The sequence below is a fragment of the Canis lupus genome, chromosome 13, assembly GCF_011100685.1.
Source record: "Canis lupus familiaris isolate Mischka breed German Shepherd chromosome 13, alternate assembly UU_Cfam_GSD_1.0, whole genome shotgun sequence".
NCBI classification, from domain to species: domain Eukaryota; kingdom Metazoa; phylum Chordata; class Mammalia; order Carnivora; family Canidae; genus Canis; species Canis lupus.
This window is the reverse complement of record NC_049234.1, coordinates 19,133,264-19,154,007: the sequence shown is the minus strand read 5'-3', so window position 1 is coordinate 19,154,007 and position 20,744 is coordinate 19,133,264. Positions and strand designations below refer to the sequence as shown.

The window sequence follows — 20,744 nt, the reverse complement described above, 5'->3', positions numbered from 1 at the left end:
TCAGACATAAGATTCTAAACATGTTGACTAAGAACCCACCATTTACTAAGAACATGGAGTCTCCGTTATGCAATGAAGCCTTGGTAGATCAACTTTGGAAACTTATGAACTCTGGTAGGAATTTTTTGAAAATTTTATTATTGGAATACTTCCATTTTACAACAGATTTTCAGTAAAGAATTATGATTAATTTTTGTGCCCATTTTTTTTTTAAGAAGGATACTTTATCACATCTGCCTTTACAATGGTGAGCATGGTGACATTTACTGAGGATATATTCACTCACTTTCCCTCACAAGGTGGTTGAGGAAACAAAAATACTAATTTATGTGGAAATATCCCAATGTTTAAAGAGCTATAAACATGGACCTGCAGAGTATTCTTATTTTTATATCAGACGATTACAGAGAGTTGAAAAATAGTTCTTCTCACCTATTTTCCCTCACTACCTAGTGGCCTTTCCCAGGGGGCAACCAGTTTCCTGTGTATCCTTTCAGAAGCAGTGTATGCTGCTGTTCTGCACACTGGACACCATGATATCTCATAACAGTTTGAATTCACTTTATTCAGGTGAAGTCAAGAGACAGGATAGCCTAGTGCTCCTAAGTATAGGTTCCGGAACCAGTTGGATGAGAGGCAAGTCCCAGCTGAATGATTTGCAAGGTGTGCCTTGTCTAAGCCTATGAATCTCCATTTATGAAATGGAGATGATGATGCCTGCCTCTGCAAATGAAAATTCAGTGAGTGTTACCATCTGTGAAGCACAGTATCTAGTTCATATTAAGTGCCCAAAATGTTCTTAAACTAACAGAGTAATGATATCATCATGCTTCTCACATATTGGAGCTGTAGTTCCTTTTTTTTTTTTTTTTGTGGGTCATTCATATTCTTTGCCATTTTTATTCAATTGAATTTTTGGTCTTTTCCAGTTGACTTGTAAATGTATATATTTAAAGAAAATTTGCCTTATGGCTCTGATGTGTTGAAATTATAATACTGGTTTTGGTTTAAAATTCAATTAAAAGGGATACCTAGCTGGCTCAGCGGTTGAGCGTGTGCCTTCGGCTCAAGGCGTGATTCCAGGATCCAGGATCAAGTCTCACATTGGGCTTCCTTTGAGAGGCCTACTTCTCCCTCTGCCAGTGTCTCTGCCTCTCTCTTTCTGCATCTCTCATGAATAAATAGATAAATCTTAAAAAAAAAATAAAATTCAATTAAAAGGTAAATTTAATTTACTTAAAAGATAAACTGTGCCAGGGAGATGGTGAGAGAGCAGTTGCGATTCATTCCTGTACGCATGTTACTAAATCACAACTAAATACCAAGTCTGATTCTTTTTAAAAAATTATTTTATTTACTAGCATTGTGATGCTAAGTAATTGTATAACTTCTGTCCCTCAGTTTCATAATCATAGTGCAGCACCCCACGTAAAGGCACCGTAGCAGGTATGAAATTGAAATACAGTAGTATGGCCTGTCCTCAAAGTACTCAAAAAACAACACGTAAACCAGTTTATACTCATAAAGCTAAATTATTTTTCTAATGGTTTCCCTAATCCATAGAAGAATAATTGCTGCTGTTTACATAATGTTTTATATTTTGCAACTGTGGTTACCTTAAAGGATGCTAGGATTACTGTAATTTAGGTAATTTAGATCCAGGAGATGACTATACAAGTTCTGGAACTTGTAAAGGATTATTTAACAGTTAATATGTGGCGAACTATACTGTGTTGAATATATTCCTAACAAGAGTGCATGCATGATTCCACAACTAGGATGGATTATAGCTTGGAAGAAAGCATAATGAAATACAAAGAATCTTTTGTCACTTTTTGGGAAGATTTCTTGAAAAATAAATGTGTGGTTAAGATTAATGAAACAATTTTTGTAAGACTTCAAAGCCCGGGGATCCCTGGGTGGCTCAGTGGTTTAGTGCCTGCCTTTGGCCCAGGGCGCAATCCTGGAGTCCCGGGATCGGGTCCCACGTCGGGCTCCTGGCATGGAGCCTGCTTCTCCCTCCTCCTGTCTCTGCCTCTCTCTCTCTCTCTCTCTGTCTCTTTCTCTCTCTCTCTCTCTTTCTGTGTGTCTATCATGAATAAATAAATAAATCTTTAACAACAACAAAAAAAAGACTTCGAAGCCCATTGGAAAGTTGTGGTTATACAAATTCAAGCTCTGATTGATGTTTTAGTAGTTAATTTTGATAGTATTCAGTATAAAGTGTAGTTGTTGCTTTGGAATTCTCTATGGCAGTTCTCTAAACAAAACAGATACATAGTTGTAAACAATTTATTGCTCAGCTCTTCAGAGTTAAAAATAAATGGGAGTAATGAACAGTGGGAATGGCATGAATAATTGGGAGTGGTTTTTTTGTTTTTTGTTTTATTTTTAATGTTTTCAGAGGACATTGGACATTAGGGGAGATCGGTTAGAGGGTTACTCATTTCCCTTCCATTCCTGAACTTCTGGGATACATGAATGAACCTAAGAAATCTTTTTTTGTTGTTTAATTTTTTTTTAAAGATTTTATTTTTAAGTAATCTCTAAACCCAACGTAAGGCTCAAACTCCCAACCTCATGATCAAGAGTCATACACTTACTCCACTGACTGAGCCAGCCAGGCACCCCATAATTTTTAGTTAATTTTTTTTAATGATAATATAATATAATCACATTACAGAGTTTTATCTGAACCAAAACAGAAAATATTGCATGATTTTATTACATTTAAGTAATTAACATTTAACATATAACTATTAACATTTAAGTATATTTGGCCTTTAGGAGAAAAAATTGTATGTACATAATTGTAGTTGAAATGAAGGTATTAAAACAGTATTTTATCATAATTTTTCATATTACTATATATCTTCTTCCTTGTAATTGTTTTAAGAAATGGTAATGAGAATTCACTTATAACAAAAGGAGCTAGAGCATCATCTAAGTCCCTAAATCCTACTGAATGTTGTCTGTCCCTCACTCCCTGTTGGGGTTCCTAGGCCATCTGGTCATTTGAGATGAGCATTGTCTTGATATACATATGGAGAACAAATAAACTGTGGACAGTAGGTATTTAATTATATTCATTTATTGAATGTCCTATTCCAAAGTAGATTTGAGATGTGTTGACTTTGCATAGTTATAAAATTAGTTGAACTTGTTTGAAATAGTAGAGAGAGGCAGTATCATAGCAGTTCAGAAAAGTTATTAGAACATGGTCATTAGGTGCTTTTGAAGAATTGAAGTTTGCTTAGCTGGTTTCTGAAACTTCTCAATAAGAGAATAATAATTGGAATAATCCTAATCCATAGCATTAGGATTTCAAAAATTGAAATTAGTTTGAAAGTAAAACAGATGAACTAATTATATAAAATTATATCCATGTTCTTTTTTTAATTCATATATCATTAATATATTAATAATACTCTTTTTAGAAATATACCAGGGGTTTTTAGAGTGAGGGGTAAAGAAAGGAGGGGCTTTTGGAAACTGAGTCATTCTAATGGCCATCTACCAGAAGGAAGATTCCCAGACTTCTACTATTAAGACCCCAGGATTTGCCTGGTCTCTGCTCTCTGCCTGATGTGGTAGCTCCACTCAACCTTAAGTTCTGAGTTGCTACTCTGGTAGCATCCTATTACACATACACCCAACTATATATGTATGTACACATACATACAGATATCAGATATCTTACCCCATTCTTTAATTTTCCCATATAACTTTTTCTCCCCAACATTTTGTTTTTAAAATTTTCAAAGCTTAGAAAAATTTTAAGAAGAGTACAATGAATGACCGTGTATTGTCACCTTGGTTCACTAGTTGTTGACTTTTTTTATCTATTTCTTTTCTCTTTTTCTTTGTGTACACATACCTCTTTTTTTCCCCTGAATTGTTTGAAAGTAAGTTGCATCATGATACTCTTCCCAAAAAACTTAAGTATGTATTCCTAAGAATATGGACATTCTTCTCCATATGCTCCATATCCTACAGATTCTACATATCCTCAATATTATTAACATGTCCTACTCCAGTATGTATCTCATTCATATTTCCTCAGTTGCCCCCCAAAATGTCCTTGTAGTTCTCACACAGCTTTTAAAGAGTAATGCTCCTCAAAAAGAATAAACATTTTTAAGAGAAACCTCTTTCATATTATATGGTCTTTGTCCCCTAGTTGCTTAAGAATCTTAAATAGTTTTATTTTTAATTACAAGTATCACATTATTCATGGGCAGTTCTTTTTAAAGCTTCAAGTGTTCGTTTATTCACCATTTATTTCTTGAGCACCTCCAGTTTGTCACTGTACTATGTTTTGTGTGCATAAGAATTACACTACAAACAGGTAGTTACTGAAACACAGAGAAAAGTACTCTAGAAACGTGAAGAACAGAACCATGAACCCTGCAGAGAATGGCAGAATGTTCATGGGATAGTGACATTTGAGCTAGCTCTTAAGGAGTGGAAGAGTATGCCACAGAAGACATTTTAGGTAAGAGAATTATATATAAAAGCCTCAAGTTCTAAAAAGGGGTTTGACAGTGTTATCTGGAAAAATAGATTAGGATGAAAAGTGAAGGGCCCTCAGGAGTTGGCAGTTTATCCTGCATACAGTGAGGAACAAGTGGAGTTAGGACCTGGCTCTCTTCTATTAGCTGTATATACATTTTTTCCACACGGAAAGAAATGATTTTCCTTTCCCGGAGAAAACTGTTTTAAAACTCAGAATACAGGGCAGCCCTGGTGACGCAGTGGTTTAGCGCCGCCTTTGGCCTGGGGTGTGATCCTGGAGACCTGGCATCGAGTCCCACGTCGGGCTCCCTGCATGGAGCCTGCTTCTCCCTCTGCCTGTGTCTATGCATCTCTCTCTCTCTCTCTCTCTCTCTCTCTGTGTGTGTGTCTCTCATGAATAAAGAAATAAATCTTAAAAAAATAAAAGAATGAAATTTAAAAACTCAGAATACATGAGAATCCTACCTTTTATAGCTCTATGTAAGATACTGAATTATAGACCATTATAATAATTTTTAAAAATACATTTAAAAATTAAGAACTTAGTACTTGGAATTTTTATTTTTCCATTTAAAACATAAGTACTTTATCAGGTCTTACCTGATTAACAGTGTTTCTTCATTTCTCAAGATAGAGACTGGCTTTGAAGAGATTATATATCATTATGGAAGAAATCTTAGCCCTTACTCCCTAACTGCTTTTCATTGTTTGCCATATTACTGTAAGGATAACATGAAAGCGTTTATAAAATTGCTCAGGACATTGAGGGCTGTTTACATCATACTTTTTAGTGTTTAGAAGTATATAACTATACTCTAGGGGGTAGAATGAAAGACAACTTCTAAATCAGTTTGGTGGAATTTGCTAGGTTTCAGAGTTAGAAGATAAACAGTTTTGATATTAACATCAGAAGATTTCAGAGTTCTGGCCTTCTGGTTCTTTTCCTCCCAAACACTCCTTTTTAGGAAGAAGAAGAGTGGTGAAGAGAATGAAAATGTATTAATATATATTTTTTGTAGGAAATTACATATGTATACACACACGTGGATGTGAGTGAAATGTTTGTACTTAGTGTTGTATGCATGGAGAGAGATCAGGACACAGCTGCCCTATGGCAGTTGTTGTTTGCCTGGCTCAATCAACTCTGTTCAAATTCCCAAGCTTCTTTCATCAATAAGAAATGCTGGGTTTATTGAAAAATGTCTTGGAAACAGTGGCTTTCAAAGTGAGCTTTCTTCTTATCAGGTTTTTGGCTTGATTAGCTTTAATAGAGATTACTTCAAAAAATGAAGAGATGATCCTTTTAGGATCAGATTTTCTATTTTGGGGATTTGTCTCTAGATATTTCGTGATTTTTGTAGAATGTCAATACTAGGTTTCCTACTTTCTTCATGAGTGTTCTTCTGTTCCAAGTAAACAAGGTGGGTCCCAAAGTATAACTGCTTGTGAGGACAGGTTGGACAGCATTTGACTTGAGAGAATAATGCCTTGTATATTTTCATATATATGAGCATTCATTGCCACTTAAGTGATTGGGGTCATTTAAGCTAGAAGACGGTCTTCAAAATCTGTAACTGAGGGTAGAAACCAGGAGCTGTTTCAGAGCCTCTCTTTAATGGAATTGATTGATTTGAGATCTTAGAATTTTTTACCTGAGGGGAATCTTAAGCATCACCTCAGATCCATGTCCTCATTTTAGGGCCCAAGTACCTGACTTGCCCAAGATCACAGAGCTAACTAATTTAGCAGAACTGTTTCCCCATTTTACCTTTCAACTTAATTGCACTATAAATAATAACAACCATTTTTTAAGATTTTGTTCCATGATTTTGAAATGTAATGGAGCTTTTATTTTTTTCCCTTTTATAATTTTTATAGGAAGTACTGCTTTTCATTTTTTTTAGCTCCCTTTTATCAGCCCTAAATTTTAATACTTACAGATCAATTCTTTGAGGGGAAAAAACACTATCAGTAATTATTCTCAGGAACAAAACGATTTTCATTCCTCCATCCAAATTGGAAATCTACCAAAATCTTCAAAAACAAAACATAACAAAACAAACCATGGAGCACCTGGGTGGCTCAGTTGGTTAAGCATCTGCCTTCAGCTCAGCTCATGATCTCAGGTCCTGGGATCGAGTGCCTGGTCTTCCTGCTCAGCAAGGAGCATGCTTCTCTCTCTCGCTCTGCCCTTCCCCACTGCTCATGGGCACACATGTGCTCTCTCTTTTTGACATAGATAAAACGTTCAAAACAAAAGAAAAAAGACCACGTAGAAATAAAAAGTTAAAAAAAATTCTCATTTTAGTTCAATGCATTTAGCAGCCTTCACTATGCTACATAATCATCCTTAAGCTGACTTTAAAGAAACAAAAAACCAAAAAACAAAATTTTGATGTTCATCAAAATGTACATTTTCCATTTGCTAATAATTTTTTTTTAAACTTTGAGGAATTCACACTTAATTGCCTTACTGGTTTTGATGTCATCTACAACACAGTTCAAGATGGTTATTTGCAGCAGACATAATTAGGTGATAACAATCTTTAAGGTTAACTTTTCTTCCAGTGTAAATGTACCCTAAACCGTTCCAGTTTTCTTTACTGATAAAATGCCTAAGATTCACTCCTTTTCTTGCAACACCCATGAGTAGGTAGTGCTAGTGCTCTGGCAGAATTCCCTCCCTCCTTCAGAGCTCTGAGCGCATCTAGCCTTTGTAATAAAAGGCTCAGGAATCTGATACCTGTCCTTTGTGAACTTGCATGTGCAAAGTGCTTTGACCAGGAGAGTAGTGGATAAAATTAAGCCATGTTAGGCCATTAAAATGTCCAGATCTGCATATTCCAGAGAAGGAAATGGATTTCCAGTAAAATCCTTACTTTTCAGTCTATACTGTTCCCATGTCTAGTTTCTCTGTAGTTATTGTGACAAAAACCTCATCCTCCTCATGAACTCTTATCTTTCTGCTACCTTACCACACAATAGCAGGTTGAAGATGTCTCACATAGGATTGATGATAGCTGTACCAAGGCATATAAGGTACCTTGTGCAGTGTGGTATATAGTATGAAGTCTGTGAAATTAGGATTCCTCTCATGTATTTATGTCACATTTACTTAACCTGTTGGGATATGTCTCGTTGGAATTACTGTTTGATTGGTGACAGTTTATTTATTCATTCTAACATTTGTTGAGAACCACAAAGCTTAATATTAATACTATTTTGTCTAAAATTTGCTGTAGCAACCTCTTTCCCTTTTGTCTCTCCTTTTTAAACATTATGGTCCTCTTTTGAAATCACAGTTCTTGGTCACAATTAAGTATTTGTAAGGTTTTTCTTACCCAGAAGAATATATGTGTCACTTTCATTTGTTTTAAATTCTGTACATCATTTTAAATTTTGCCCAGAAACCATAGCAATTCTCTAGCCCTAGATGACAGATTTCATCCTGTCAATCAGTTCCATTCGATGGCAGTATCCACCTGGAGTGTTCTGTTGGCAAAAAAAAGGGAAAGTGAGAAAGAACTATATTGATTTGCTCTCTGATCTGCTATTGATATAGGATAAGGTATAATCTAAGATCAAGACCCTTATTTTGGAAATGAAAAAGACATTAATCAGAGAAATTGAAAGAATTTGCCTCTAATATCTCAACTACTTTAAACCGAATTTGTACATGAATCATTCAGTCTTCTTGTCAGTATGTTTTTACCAGCTGTTGATACCTCTGGGGTTTGCCTTTTCCTTTAATTTTTATTTTTTAAACAAATATCTAGTAGATATAAGACATTTACCAGGGATCCCTGGGTGGCGCAGCGGTTTAGCGCCTGCCTTTGGCCCAGGGCGCGATCCTGGAGACCCGGGATCGAATCCCACGTCGGGCTCCCGGTGCATGGAGCCTGCTTCTCCCTCTGCCTGTGTCTCTCCCTCTCTCTCTCTCTGTGTGTGACTATCATAAATAAATTTAAAAAAAAAAAAAAAAAGGACATTTACCAAAACATTTTTCTCCTCCTCAATAAAAGTTTTGAATCCTGTTATTTTAAGTAGTTGTAGGGTTTCTTACCACATTTAAAATCTGAAAGTAATAAATTCGACAGAATTTGTTTCAGGTGGTAAAGTTCATAAAGGCTCATGGAGTGCTGTCTTCCTAATGGACTGTTTAAGAAGATCAGACAAGATGAACAGAATGAATGGAGTAGTTACCAAGGAGGAAGAATTAAAAGGAAGATTTAAAGTCAGAAAAAATACTGTTTTTGGATTATTAAAGTTTTAGTGGATATCTAACTAACATTTATTTGCTAAGAAGAATGGTATAAAGGGGGTACCTTGATGGCTCAGTTGGTTAAGCATCCAATTCTTGCTTTCAGCTTAGGTCATGATCTCAGGGTCATGAAATAGAGTCCTGCATCGGGCTGTGTGTTCAGCAGGGAGTCTGCTTCTCTCCCTCTCCCTCTGCCCCCACCCCTCACTCGCTTGCTCTCTCTCAAATAAATCTTAAAAAAAAAAAAAAAAATGGTGTAATGATAACATTTTTTCCAATTATAAACATAATTAGTTCATTCATTGTTATATACTGCTTCCAGGGGCACCTGGGTGGTTAGTCAGTTAAGCCAACTCTTGATGATTTCAGCGTAGGTCATGACCTCAAGGTTGAGAGATCAAGCAAGCCCCACATGAACTCCACACTCAGCACAGAGTCTGCTTGAGATGCTGTCTCCCACTCCCCCAGTCCCCACTCCAACTCCCCACACACATGTGCACACTCTCTCTCTCTCTCAAATAATCTTTTTTAAAAATGAAAAATACTGGGATCCCTGGGTGGCACAGCGGTTTGGCACCTGCCTTTGGCCCAGGGCGCGATCCTGGAGACCCGGGATCGAATCCCACATCAGGCTCCCGGTGCATGGAGCCTGCTTCTCCCTCTGCCTGTGTCTCTGCCTCTCTCTCTCTCTCTCTCTCTCTGTGACTATCATAAATAAATAAAAATAAAAATAAAATGAAAATGAAAAATACTTTTCATTTACTGCTTCTATAACAATTTGTAAGTATCTATGTTAAGATAAGATGCATCTTTAGAGTAGAAGGTTTGCCCGTTCAGCCTAGGTCATTAGATAGCCCCTTGACATCATAATCCTTTTCCTCTGTATAGGTTCTGGAGCAGTAAAAAATCTATGGTTAAGAGTACATATTGGGATCCCTGGGTGGTGCAGTGGTTTAGCGCCTGCCTTTGGCCCAGGGTGCAATCCTGGAGACCCGGGATCGAATCCCACGTCAGGCTCCCGGTGCATGGAGCCTGCTTCTCCCTCTGCCTATGTCTCTGCCTCTCTCTCTCTCTCTCTTTCTCTCTCTCTCTCTCTCTTTCTCTCTGTGACTATCATAAATAAGTAAAAATTAAAAAAAAACTTAAAAAAAATAAGAGTACATATTGACTTATTTCTTTATTATTTACTTCTTAGGAACTTCACATGACTGGAGGTTACGGTGTGGTGCTGTGGACTTGTACTTCACACTTTTTGGCCTCAGTAGACCTTCCTGCTTGCCCTTACCAGAGCTTGGGTTGGTTCTTAATCTAAAAGAGAAAAAAGCTGTCTTGAATCCGACCATAATTCCAGAGGCCATAGCAGGCAACCAAGAAGCCGCGATTAATCCAAGTAGTCACGCACAGCTAGTTGGATTTCAGAACCCTGTAAGAATCCAATGTATTATATGAAGATGTAGTTTCATTATATAGAGCTATCTAGAGAAGAGAATTGCTGTTTTGACTGGCAAATTTTAAAGCCACTAAGTTTCATGTGCACTTAAAAAACAAACAACTAGCTGACAGTAGTTTAGTACTTTACAGTTTATAAAATGCTTCTGACAAACTACATAGCTGCACATGACAAATGATGTGCTGCCAGTCCATTGACTCCTTTTGTGGTGACATCATGTTTTTGTACTGGAGTGTTGAATTTCTTCCTTGAGTAGCAGAAAATTGAAATGAATATTTAATCTTGTCCATATATGCTGTTGGCAAACTATTTGAACATAGGGGCTCTGCCTGTTTTTTTGTTTTATGGGTTTTTTTGTTCTGTTTTGTTTTTTTTTTGTTTTGTTTTTTTGCTTCTCTGTGTCATACATAGCACAATTCTAAGCATATGATAAGTGCCTGACAAATGCTTATCAAATAAATAGCAATGACTGGTCAGGTAAATGAGTAAGCTGCTGATTTGGGAGGAGATTTTGCATTACTATTTTATTTATGTACGTGTGTCTGTGTTTGCCTTTTAAAAAGCTTTTATTTCTAGCTGTGCATTATAAAATTACCAGACTTTTTGTAAAAAGACCTTTAAGATACATAATCATTTTACTATAATTTAAAGAAAGTTTTCCTGAAATGATTTTCATATTAGTACCAAAATGTTCCCAATAATTCATGCTTCATTTTTCGCCAATATTTAGACCAGATTACTTGCCTGGCAATTCCCTACTGGTGTTTTGACACTTGAAAACTGAGATTCTCTTAATGGTAGTTAGTGATAATCATTTTAAATTTATTTATTCACTTAGATTTTCTGGAATATAATTGTATTTGTTGTAAATTTGAAATGTATTCTAGAGTTTGGATTATGAAGGAGTAAGATCTTTCAATAGGAAAAAATGAGACTCATAAAAATGCTCTTTCAAATCTGAATACTTAGAACTTGTAGAAACAAATAATGTTTATAATTCTTGCCCATATGTGTTACTCACATTCATTCTTGGAGTCTTCAGGAGAAGGGAGAAAATGACACCAAAATATACTCTTTTGGGAAAGCTCTAGAAATTCACTTATATACCTCTGATCTCCCCCCAAAAAGACTAGCAGACAGGAAAAGGGGAAGTTTATTTTAAGCCCATTGCTGATAATTTTTAAGCACTGGGCATGCTCTAATCTGCATGGTTGCTGTAGCTATTAGTGTTCAGCTATAATATGAGCTACTTGTCTTCAGAAATCTAATTTTGATCTTGAATATTGCCGCAGGAAGATGATCACCTTGCCAAGGAAGCATCATGTAATATGTCAGCTCATCAGCAGGGAGTGAAGAGGAAGGCTGATACACCACTGGGGTCCCCACTAGAACCTGGTCAAATACTGGAGAAGAATGAGGATAGCAGTAAAGTCAAACTCAAAATCAGAGTAAGAAATACAGGTTAAACCTGTATTAATAGTGTAGGATATTCACCTTCTTGTAAATCTTTTTGAATACTTCCAATGGTTTTTCCATAGCAGGAACAGATGGGGCAGACTGAATCATAAAAGAACCCAAATGCCCATTTAAGATCTTACATCTGATTTAACTTTCATTATCACATACTTCTTCTCTGTTTGGGGTAGGAACTGTGTGTGTGATTTACCACAGCTCACTCCCTCTTCCCACAATATAGGAGTAGATTTTAGTTGCTATTTCATTTCCAGTAATATCCATTCAGCTTCTTTTGGAGGCTGGTCCATTTAATCTTTTCTTACTCTTAGTACTTTTTGAGAAAAAGACTATTTTTCCTTTTAAGATGTGGGGGTATATTCTGTGACCTCTCTGCTACCTTTCCTAAGAGCTAAGATCCAAATGTAAAGCAATATAATGGCTTCTTTTCGCCTTTGTTTTGTGTATGTGTTTTAGTTCTCAAATTCTCAAGATGAGGAGGAAATTGATATGGACACTGTTCATGATAGCCAGGCGTTTATTTCTCATCATTTGAACATGCTTGAAAGGCCATCGACTCCAGGTAAGATTGGTATACAAGAGAGTTCACATGGTGCTAACAAATAAAGGCTTGTTGCTTTATTTACAAGTGAACAACTATAAAGTTTAAAAGTAACTAGAAAATACTAGATTGTATCGGATTATAAGGGGAAGGGGCACCTGGGTGGCCCAGTGGTTGAGCATCTGCCTTTGGTTCAGGTTGTGATCCTGGATCCTGGGATCAAGTCCTGCATCAGGCCCCCCAGCAGGGAGCCTGCTTCTCCCTCTGCCTATGTCTCTGCCTCTCTTTGTGTCTCTCATGAATAAATAAATAAAATATTTAAAATAAAAAAGATTATAAGGTATATCAGCATAGGAATAAGTTTTTTTAAAGGACTTTTTTAAAATTCTATTTTATTTTGGTCTTTTTATGTATTTGCCATACTTCTGGGTTTGTTTAAAAAAACATTCAACAGATTCCTTCCAGTAGCTTTAGGGTTCTTGGTTTTTTTTGTTTTTTTGTTTTTTGTTTTTGTTTGTTTGGTTTTTTGGTTTTTTGTTTTTTGTTTTTTTGGTTTTTTTTTTTGTTTTTTGTAATCTACTTAACCTCAAAATAAAATATTAGACCTATTTTCTTTTTAATATAACCATAATTTTAAAATTTTGACTGAAACTAATCCCCCCAGTAACACAGGTTTCTCTCTGTTTCATATAATATCCCTGTTTCATATCATAAATTTTTGCATGCATCTCTCAAATATAAGCTTTTCTTTTGAAAATAGTATCTGAAACAGTATTGAGTTGAGTGTACTATAATATACTTTATTTTTCCTTCTTGGTAGGTATTTACATTGTTTCAATTTTTTTTTATTACAGATAATTCTTTGCTGGATATCTTCATTCAAAAGCTTTTGTTTCTTTTTTGTCAAATTATATTCATGGATATGTTTCCCAAAATGTATTATTGGTGCAAAGTTAATTTTAACTGTATTATGAGAGACTTCAGATTTTTACAGTTCTTTTTAAAGATTTATTTATTCATGGGAGACACACAGAGAGAGGCAGAGAACATAGTAAAGGGAGAAGCAGGCTCCCGGGACTCCAGGATCACCCCCTGAGCCGAAGGCAGACACTGAACCACTGAGCCACTGAAGCATCTCACATTTTTACAGTTCTTGATACATTTTATCATAATGCTTTTTCAAGAGTTAATACCTAGCTTATATCATCACCATTTTATAATTTTATAGACATCAGACATATCATCAGACAAATATCTGTGAACCTCTCTCCACTTTAACCTGCGTCTTAGACCCCATGCTTGTCATTCCTCTTGTGCCTCTTCCCTAGTTCTGTTCACCTACTTTTGCACTACAAGGAAATACTGTCTTCACTTTCTTTTGTTACTTAATCATTCTCTGGTTTTTCTTTATAGTGTACCACGTAAATATAGGATTTCTTTGTACTTGTTTTTTTAATTTTATGAAACTGGTATGATAGGAGTATGACTTTTTTCAGTCAACATTATGCTTCTAAAGTTCGTCCACGTTGATATGTAAGATGTAATTTATTAATTTTCATTTATCATCATTTTTGTATGCCTAGTACTGTTTTGCCACCAATGTAGTAACTTATAAAGACACTTATTAATTATAAATGATAAGTCAAATTTAGTTTAATTTTTTTTTAAGTAATCTCTTTGTCCATTGTGGGCTTTAACTCATAATACCAGAATCAGGAGTCAGCATGCTTTACTGACTGAGCCAGCCAGACACCCCCTCAAGTATACTTTATAATGCATTTTTTATTGGGAATATGACTACTATTTTTTTTTCTGGGTCCTTTTCCTACTTTTTTTTTTTATTGGAAAAAAATGAGTATTTATTTATGCCTCATATTGGTGTCTTTTATGACTTCTGCATTTGAATATTTTTTTCTCTGTTCTTTTTTTCCATCCTTTTTAAACTTGTTACAGTTGTACAAAGTCCCCGTTACCTACCATGGTCTGCTTTTTATTAAATCTTAGTTTTGAGACCTAAATTATTTCTCACTACTTAGTAATCTAAGATAAGCTAGTAGAATTTGAGAACTAGCTTTAGGTAGAATATAAGAGCCTAAGATACATTTGAAAACTGACATATCATGAATTCTTTGGCTTTTCTGACTGTAAGAGATATTAACAATTTTTTACCTATTCAGTCCATTTTATAGACAAGTGAATTTAAGAGAGAGATCTTAGGTGACTTGCCCTAAATGACACGCTCAAGTAATAGCCTACTCAGGACTAGACTGACCTTAGAACTTTTCCATGTGTCAGATGAAGGAATTGAGACACAATGAGATAAGTGTCTCACCTGGATTATCTAATTTGTTGACAACTTGGAACCAGAACCTAGGTTTCCTGATAGCTGCTACAGTGCTGTTCACATTATGCCATTAAAACATTTCCTTTTTGAAATATCTTCTGTAACCCCTAAATTATTTTTATCTATTTGCTGAGTAAGTGTTAGAATTTATTCGCAAATTTTTTGGGGGAGAACAAGGAAATTTTACTATATCCAAAATTCCATTTACATAATATAAAATATGGTTTCTACCTCAAATATAGAATCCAGTTTATATATATTGCAGGCCAGTTACTCTTTACTGTCTTTCTTGAAGTGTGTTGTCCCTAGACTTAAGCACAAAGGAACCATGACAAAGGATTAAAATCAAATGGGATCTTTAGTAGTTAGTAGTAGCCTTATTAGAATTCTGCTGTTGAACTGCTTCTGGTTTTAAGGTTAACTTATAAAAACATGTCAGGCTTTTTTCTTCTTTTGGTAAACCAAGAAATAAATGCCTCTTTTCCCTCTTTGGTATTATAGGGCTCTCTAAATATCGGCCAACTAGCTCCCGATCTGCTTTAATACCTCAGCACTCAACAGGCTGTGATGGCACACCCACCACGAAACCCCAGTGGAGCATGGAGCTTGCACGGAAGGGAACAGGTGAAATTATTATTATTATTATTATTATTAAGAACAAATCTACAAAATGTATAAAGTTTATCAACTTAAAAAAATACATGAAAATATAGATCTAGGGACTTGCTTTTCTTGCAACACATTGACTTTGTATTATGTAATGTAAAGAATATTTTATTTCTTTTTTTTTTTTTTTTTTTAATTTTTATTTATTTATGATAGTCACAGAGAGAGAGAGAGAGAGAGAGAGGCAGAGACACAGGCAGAGGGAGAAGCAGGCTCCATGCACCGGGAGCCCGATGTGGGATTCGATCCCGGGTCTCCAGGATCACGCCCTGGGCCAAAGGCAGGCGCCAAACCGCTGCGCCACCCAGGGATCCCAAGAATATTTTATTTCTTGATTTTTAAGTAGACTCTACACCCAGCTTGGAGCCTGATTTGGGGCTTGAACTCACAACCGTGAGATCAAGATCTAAGTTGAGTTGGACGTTTAACCATCTGACCTACCCAGGTGCCCCTAAGAATATTTTAAACTAGACTATTTGAAAATAGTGCACTCCTATAAAACTTGGAAATGAGAGAAGAGTAGAAAAGGGGAAAAACATCCCTTATTATGCCATTTAAAAATACCCATTATTTTTTTCTTGCAATTATTTTTCTTAGAATATTATAAGATGGAAAATGCCAGCTTCAGTAGATACCATCAAATCTGCACCTTTCATACTTTTATAAAATGTGAAAGTCATTTATTTATTTTTCCTTTCCCTCTCCCCTTGAAAGCTTTACAATTGGTCATTCATGGTCAGTCATGAAGCCTAGATGCTATACTAGAAAATTAAGATGTTCTGTCTTTTAAATTATTAAATACTAGTTGGGCTTAATTTTATGAAAAGTAATTCAGTTCAGATGTGTTTGTTGTCTACTCTATTTTACATTGTCTTCTGCTTATTTTGTTTTTAGTTGCTTACCAAAAAAAAAAAAAAACGTAATCTAGATAAGGAATAATAAACATTCAGTGTTAAAGATTCAGTTCTCAAGTTTTGGAGGAACAGGGAGTGAAAAACAAGATATATAAGCAAAATCATTTTTAAACAATAGTTTTTCCAAAAGTCATTAGTCAGACTTTTAAGATTCCAACAGATGGATTTTGTTTATATAAGCCATGTTTTTATGATATAAACAAAGGAGTAGCTGTTTATTGATTTGAGGAGCTTAAGGATCAACTGTGATTAATTCAAGCCAGAGTAACAACTCAGAATATTTTGGTATTGAGACCCCAGATTGTTGCTTTCTTATATCTCTCTGTGTGCGGCTGTATGCATTTACTGTTAATAGGTTCATGCAGAATTTATTTCAGAAAGAATCAGCTGGAGTCTTTATCACTTTGATAAGTGAATTTTGACATTTCTTGGCCTTGCTAGCCTTATGTTCTGTTGTTTTTATTTTTGGTTTTGGTGTAATTTTGCTTTATTACCATTATACTTACTAAAATTTTACTAGCCATGAAAAATTACCCACATTTTTAAAAATGATCAAGCTCAGAGTATTTTAAACCTCTTGATATAGTTTGGGGTGATGCTTCTGCCTGTTCTTCCATGCCTTTTAAAAAAAAATCTGTCTGAATTCGGCAGTTAAATGATTTCTTGTTCCAGAAAAGAGTCTGAAAATGTTTGGTTTTTCTTTGTGATGTGGCGCACTAACCTAGGGAGCAGCAAATTTTAACACCATTTTGTGGCCACTAATATGCCTCTGTATCATAGTTCCCTATTGCTTTTAAAAACCCACTTTTACCTTTTTTTTTTTTTTTTTTTTTTCACTTTTACTTTTTTTGGAATCTCTCTTTTTATAGTCCTGTAGCTCTCTTGACCTCATGGAAGACTGAGGAAGGAGATACAGGGCTAAGAGTGTGGAATAGGAAAGTATTAATATTTCAGCTCTGGTTGCCTAGGACCTTTTTGTGTCATCAGGCAAAGTGTATACCCATATATTACTTGGACTGACTAAAACTTAACTGCAATATGTTTTTTTAATGTGCTTTTGTAATTTTTTTTAAATGTATTTATGCTATTCAGTACCCTGTGGCCAGTGAGCAGGTCTTAAGATTCAATAGTGATACTATTAGAATTTAGAAAACCTTCATTTTACAAATGGTGATGTTCCAAAAGATTATTTGTACTAATATTTGTTTTGGAATTCTAAATGTGGTTTTCCCATAGATACATTGTTACATTTGATAGGTAACTTTCCCAAGCTAGCCAACAAAGTTAAAATCCCTTTTAACTTACACCATACATGAAGAATAAGAGTATCAAACCTAGCCACTGTTTGTAACAATGTTTCTGAGAAAAGGGGCCCTTAGAACTTCATCTTTGGAAATGTCAGAAGCACAACTTTGCATAACTCAAAGTTGGCAGTAAAATAGGGACTTCCTCTCTTCCTGCCTCCCAGAAGGAGCCAGGGTCTCTTGCTGTGGTAGCTAGCCTGGCCTGAGGTTGTTAGCTGGAGGGCTGAGGAGAGGAGGCACAGAACCAGTGTAAGGGAAGCTGTGAACTCTCTTAACTCTCCAAGGGATTCCAAATTAGAGTTCACAAATGGGCCTTAGTTAGAGCTTTATTCAGCACATCCAACTGAGGCATCTTTTACTTGTTCTATATAAGTCTCACAAAAATTTTTGAAGTAGTTTACTAAAAAGAGATTACACATAGCAATCTGGATTTCCAGCTTCTCTTGAAAAAGAGTTAACTTGAGAAGTCCTCTGAGGCAGGGATGTGCCTTCCATTTTGTGTTGCACAATGGAATTGTGCTTACTCATTTCTGCTATCTCCTTAGGTCCAAGGCTTTTGAGATTGAGAGCCCTGCTTCCTTTCCTAGAGCCGAGATGAATCCTGAGATGGCTCTCTTAAAAGAGCCAGCAAACCAGATAATTGAGAACTGGAATGTGTTACAGATGTCACCTGGGGGGTGGGATAGAAGATGAATGGGCGTGTAGGTAAGATAAAGAAGAGGTGGAAACTGTTAAGTAGTGGACAAGTCATGGTTTCCTTTTTGTTCTTTTTTCCCTCCAATTTTCTCTTTCCTTGCATATGCTAGAAGAATATTTTGAGGATGATATGTGTGATAGGTTAAGCCATTTATGGGTAAGAAAAGAGAAGTGGCAGGGGTATTTTCCTTCCTTTATTATTTCTTTCCTCTCCCCTGAGGCAAAGAGGAGGCCATACAGCCTCTTGTGTCCTTTCCATCACTACAGCAGCCTGACACAGCCTGTCTGTGGTGATGAGGCATAGAGAAGTGACAGGCACAGGAGCAGAGGGAAACCCCTAGTGGGGAAGAAAAGGAAGAGAGTTCCTGCAGTTTTGCCTAGCTAGGGCTGCTGTATTACATAATGCCTTCTTGCATAAGTTAGAAAAGCACTGTTTTAGTGCATGGAATCTTTACCGCAAAAAAAGAAATATATATATTTTGAAAGTACTAGTTCTTTCTTTTGAAACTCTAATGTGAAAAGCAGACTTTGATTCTTTTTTTACTTAAATTTTAATGATATAATTTTACACTTTATTTTTTACAGTGATCTAAAGAATGCGAAGACCAAACTTCACACTTTTCCTAATAAAAACTGCAGGTTTTGTGTTAAGTTTAAACATATACCTATGTGAACAAATTGAAGAGAACTAACAGGTTATTGAATGTTGACAGCACTTTAATCAGATGGGCTGACAAGCCCCTAAATTAGGCTTATATTAAGTACCTCTTTCAGTTTATTTTGCACTTGTTAAATTGACTATAGCAAAAATCTTTATCCATAGTGCATTTTACTAGATCTCTAGGAAAGATTTAACATTGGGTAGAACAACAAAACAGATACTCTGTTTTGTGGTTTTCATATGAATGAAATAGGAAAATACAATATTCTTAATTATGTATAAATCCTTTGTTTATGTATGTGCCATCTATCATAGAGACACATATTTCAGGGCCTAAAAGTGCTTTCTTTAGCTTAAAAATGAGTGGTACCTCACCTTGGGTGGGCCTCAGGTTCCCAGCAATCTTGTAAACCCCGAAGTGATACATGAAATTATGTGCGTAAATGTGTCATGTTGATGGTAATACATGCATTTTTCTCAGTAGAGTTTCTGTAGATGACATCATGCTAGTGTGAAAGTCAACTCATACATGTCCCAAATCTGATTGTTAATACAATTCCATATGAGAAGGAAGTTGTACTTTCTTACCACCTTGGATTAGACCTGGTGAAATTATCCAGGAAAGATAGAGATTAAGCAAACAAAAAAAATATATATATATTTTGTCGGGGAGCCTGAATGGCTCTGGCTCAGTCAGTTAAGCATCTAACTCTTGATTTTGGCTCAGGTTATGATCTCAGGGTCAGGAGGTCGAGCCCTGCCTTGTCAGACTCAGCGGGAGTCTGTTTGAGATTCTGCCTTTCCCTCTGCGCCCCCCTGCTATGCACATGTTCTCTCTAAAATAAATGGATTATTTTATATATGTATAATGAATATATGTATAATGAACATAATATATATTATAGACTATATATATAGATATATATAGTCTATAATTGAAAACTTAAGAGCTAAAGGATGGTGGTTATAGAATAACATTAGGTTTTATCAGATGTTCTGTCGTTACAAATACTATTTTGGTGAATATTTTTGTGTATGTGTCTTTGCACATATGCATGAGCACATTTATAGGATAGAGTTCTAGAAATGAACATTTTAAACCATAGACTATGGATATTTAACATTTTCATGGATAGTGTCAAATTGCCTTAACTTCTCCTTTTTAAAAAACACTTTATTATGGCAAACTATGAAGGAGTCAGACTACTATAATGAACCGCCCCCCACCCCATGCTTAGCTTCTATAGCAATCAACTCATGGTCAGTGGTGTAATCTATATCCTTACCTATTTTCACCCTTATGAACAATTTTGAAACAAATCCCATGGATCATCACTTTATTCATAAACAACTTAGTATATATCTGTAAAGGTGAGGACTTTAAAAAGTCATTAACCACAGTAGCATTCTTTAAAACATTAATTTTTTTCATATTTTTAAATATTTTTGTGTTTTTTCATATTTATAAGTAGCCAGTGTTTAAGTTTCAGTTAGTTGACTTATGCCATCATTCTGATACTTATTTTTAACACACTTTATTTTTTGAACCAGTATCCACATAAGGTCTACACATTGTAGTTGGTTGATCTGTCCTTTACATCTTTTTAAATTTAAGGTTTCAAGTTTACCTTTTTCTCTGTCTTTTCTTCCCTTTTACAGTATATTTGTTAAAGAAACCAGGGTCTTAAGCTGTAGTTTTCAAGTCTGTATTTTGCTTATTCTATACCTGTGGTATAATTAACATATTAGAGTCCTTTTTATTTCTTGTAAATTTATAATCGGATATAGAAGCTTAATTGTATTCAGGTTTATAGATGGCGGTGTGTTCTTCCATCTGGAAATATACAATGTCTGGTTGACTTTTTTTTTATTTTTTTTTGAATAGTGGAAGTTAGATTTTATTTACTTATTTTTATTTT

General features: G+C 35.4%; 1 protein-coding gene across 4 annotated transcripts in view; it reads left to right on the top strand.

Annotated features, from left to right (window-relative positions):
- The window catches only part of TAF2 (TATA-box binding protein associated factor 2), a 98,425-nt gene that overhangs the window by 56,504 nt on the left and 21,177 nt on the right, over positions 1–20,744 (top strand). For 2 of the 4 annotated variants that reach the window (XM_038555408.1, XM_038555407.1), the window contains exons 22-26: positions 5–114; positions 9,972–10,201; positions 11,519–11,674; positions 12,156–12,261; positions 15,086–15,208. In XM_038555408.1, coding sequence (XP_038411336.1) covers positions 5–114; positions 9,972–10,201; positions 11,519–11,674; positions 12,156–12,261; positions 15,086–15,208 — 725 coding nt within the window. The remainder of the gene's footprint in view (positions 1–4; positions 115–9,971; positions 10,202–11,518; positions 11,675–12,155; positions 12,262–15,085; positions 15,209–20,744) is intronic. The other 2 variants (XM_038555409.1, XM_038555410.1) reach the window with 1 other exon arrangement.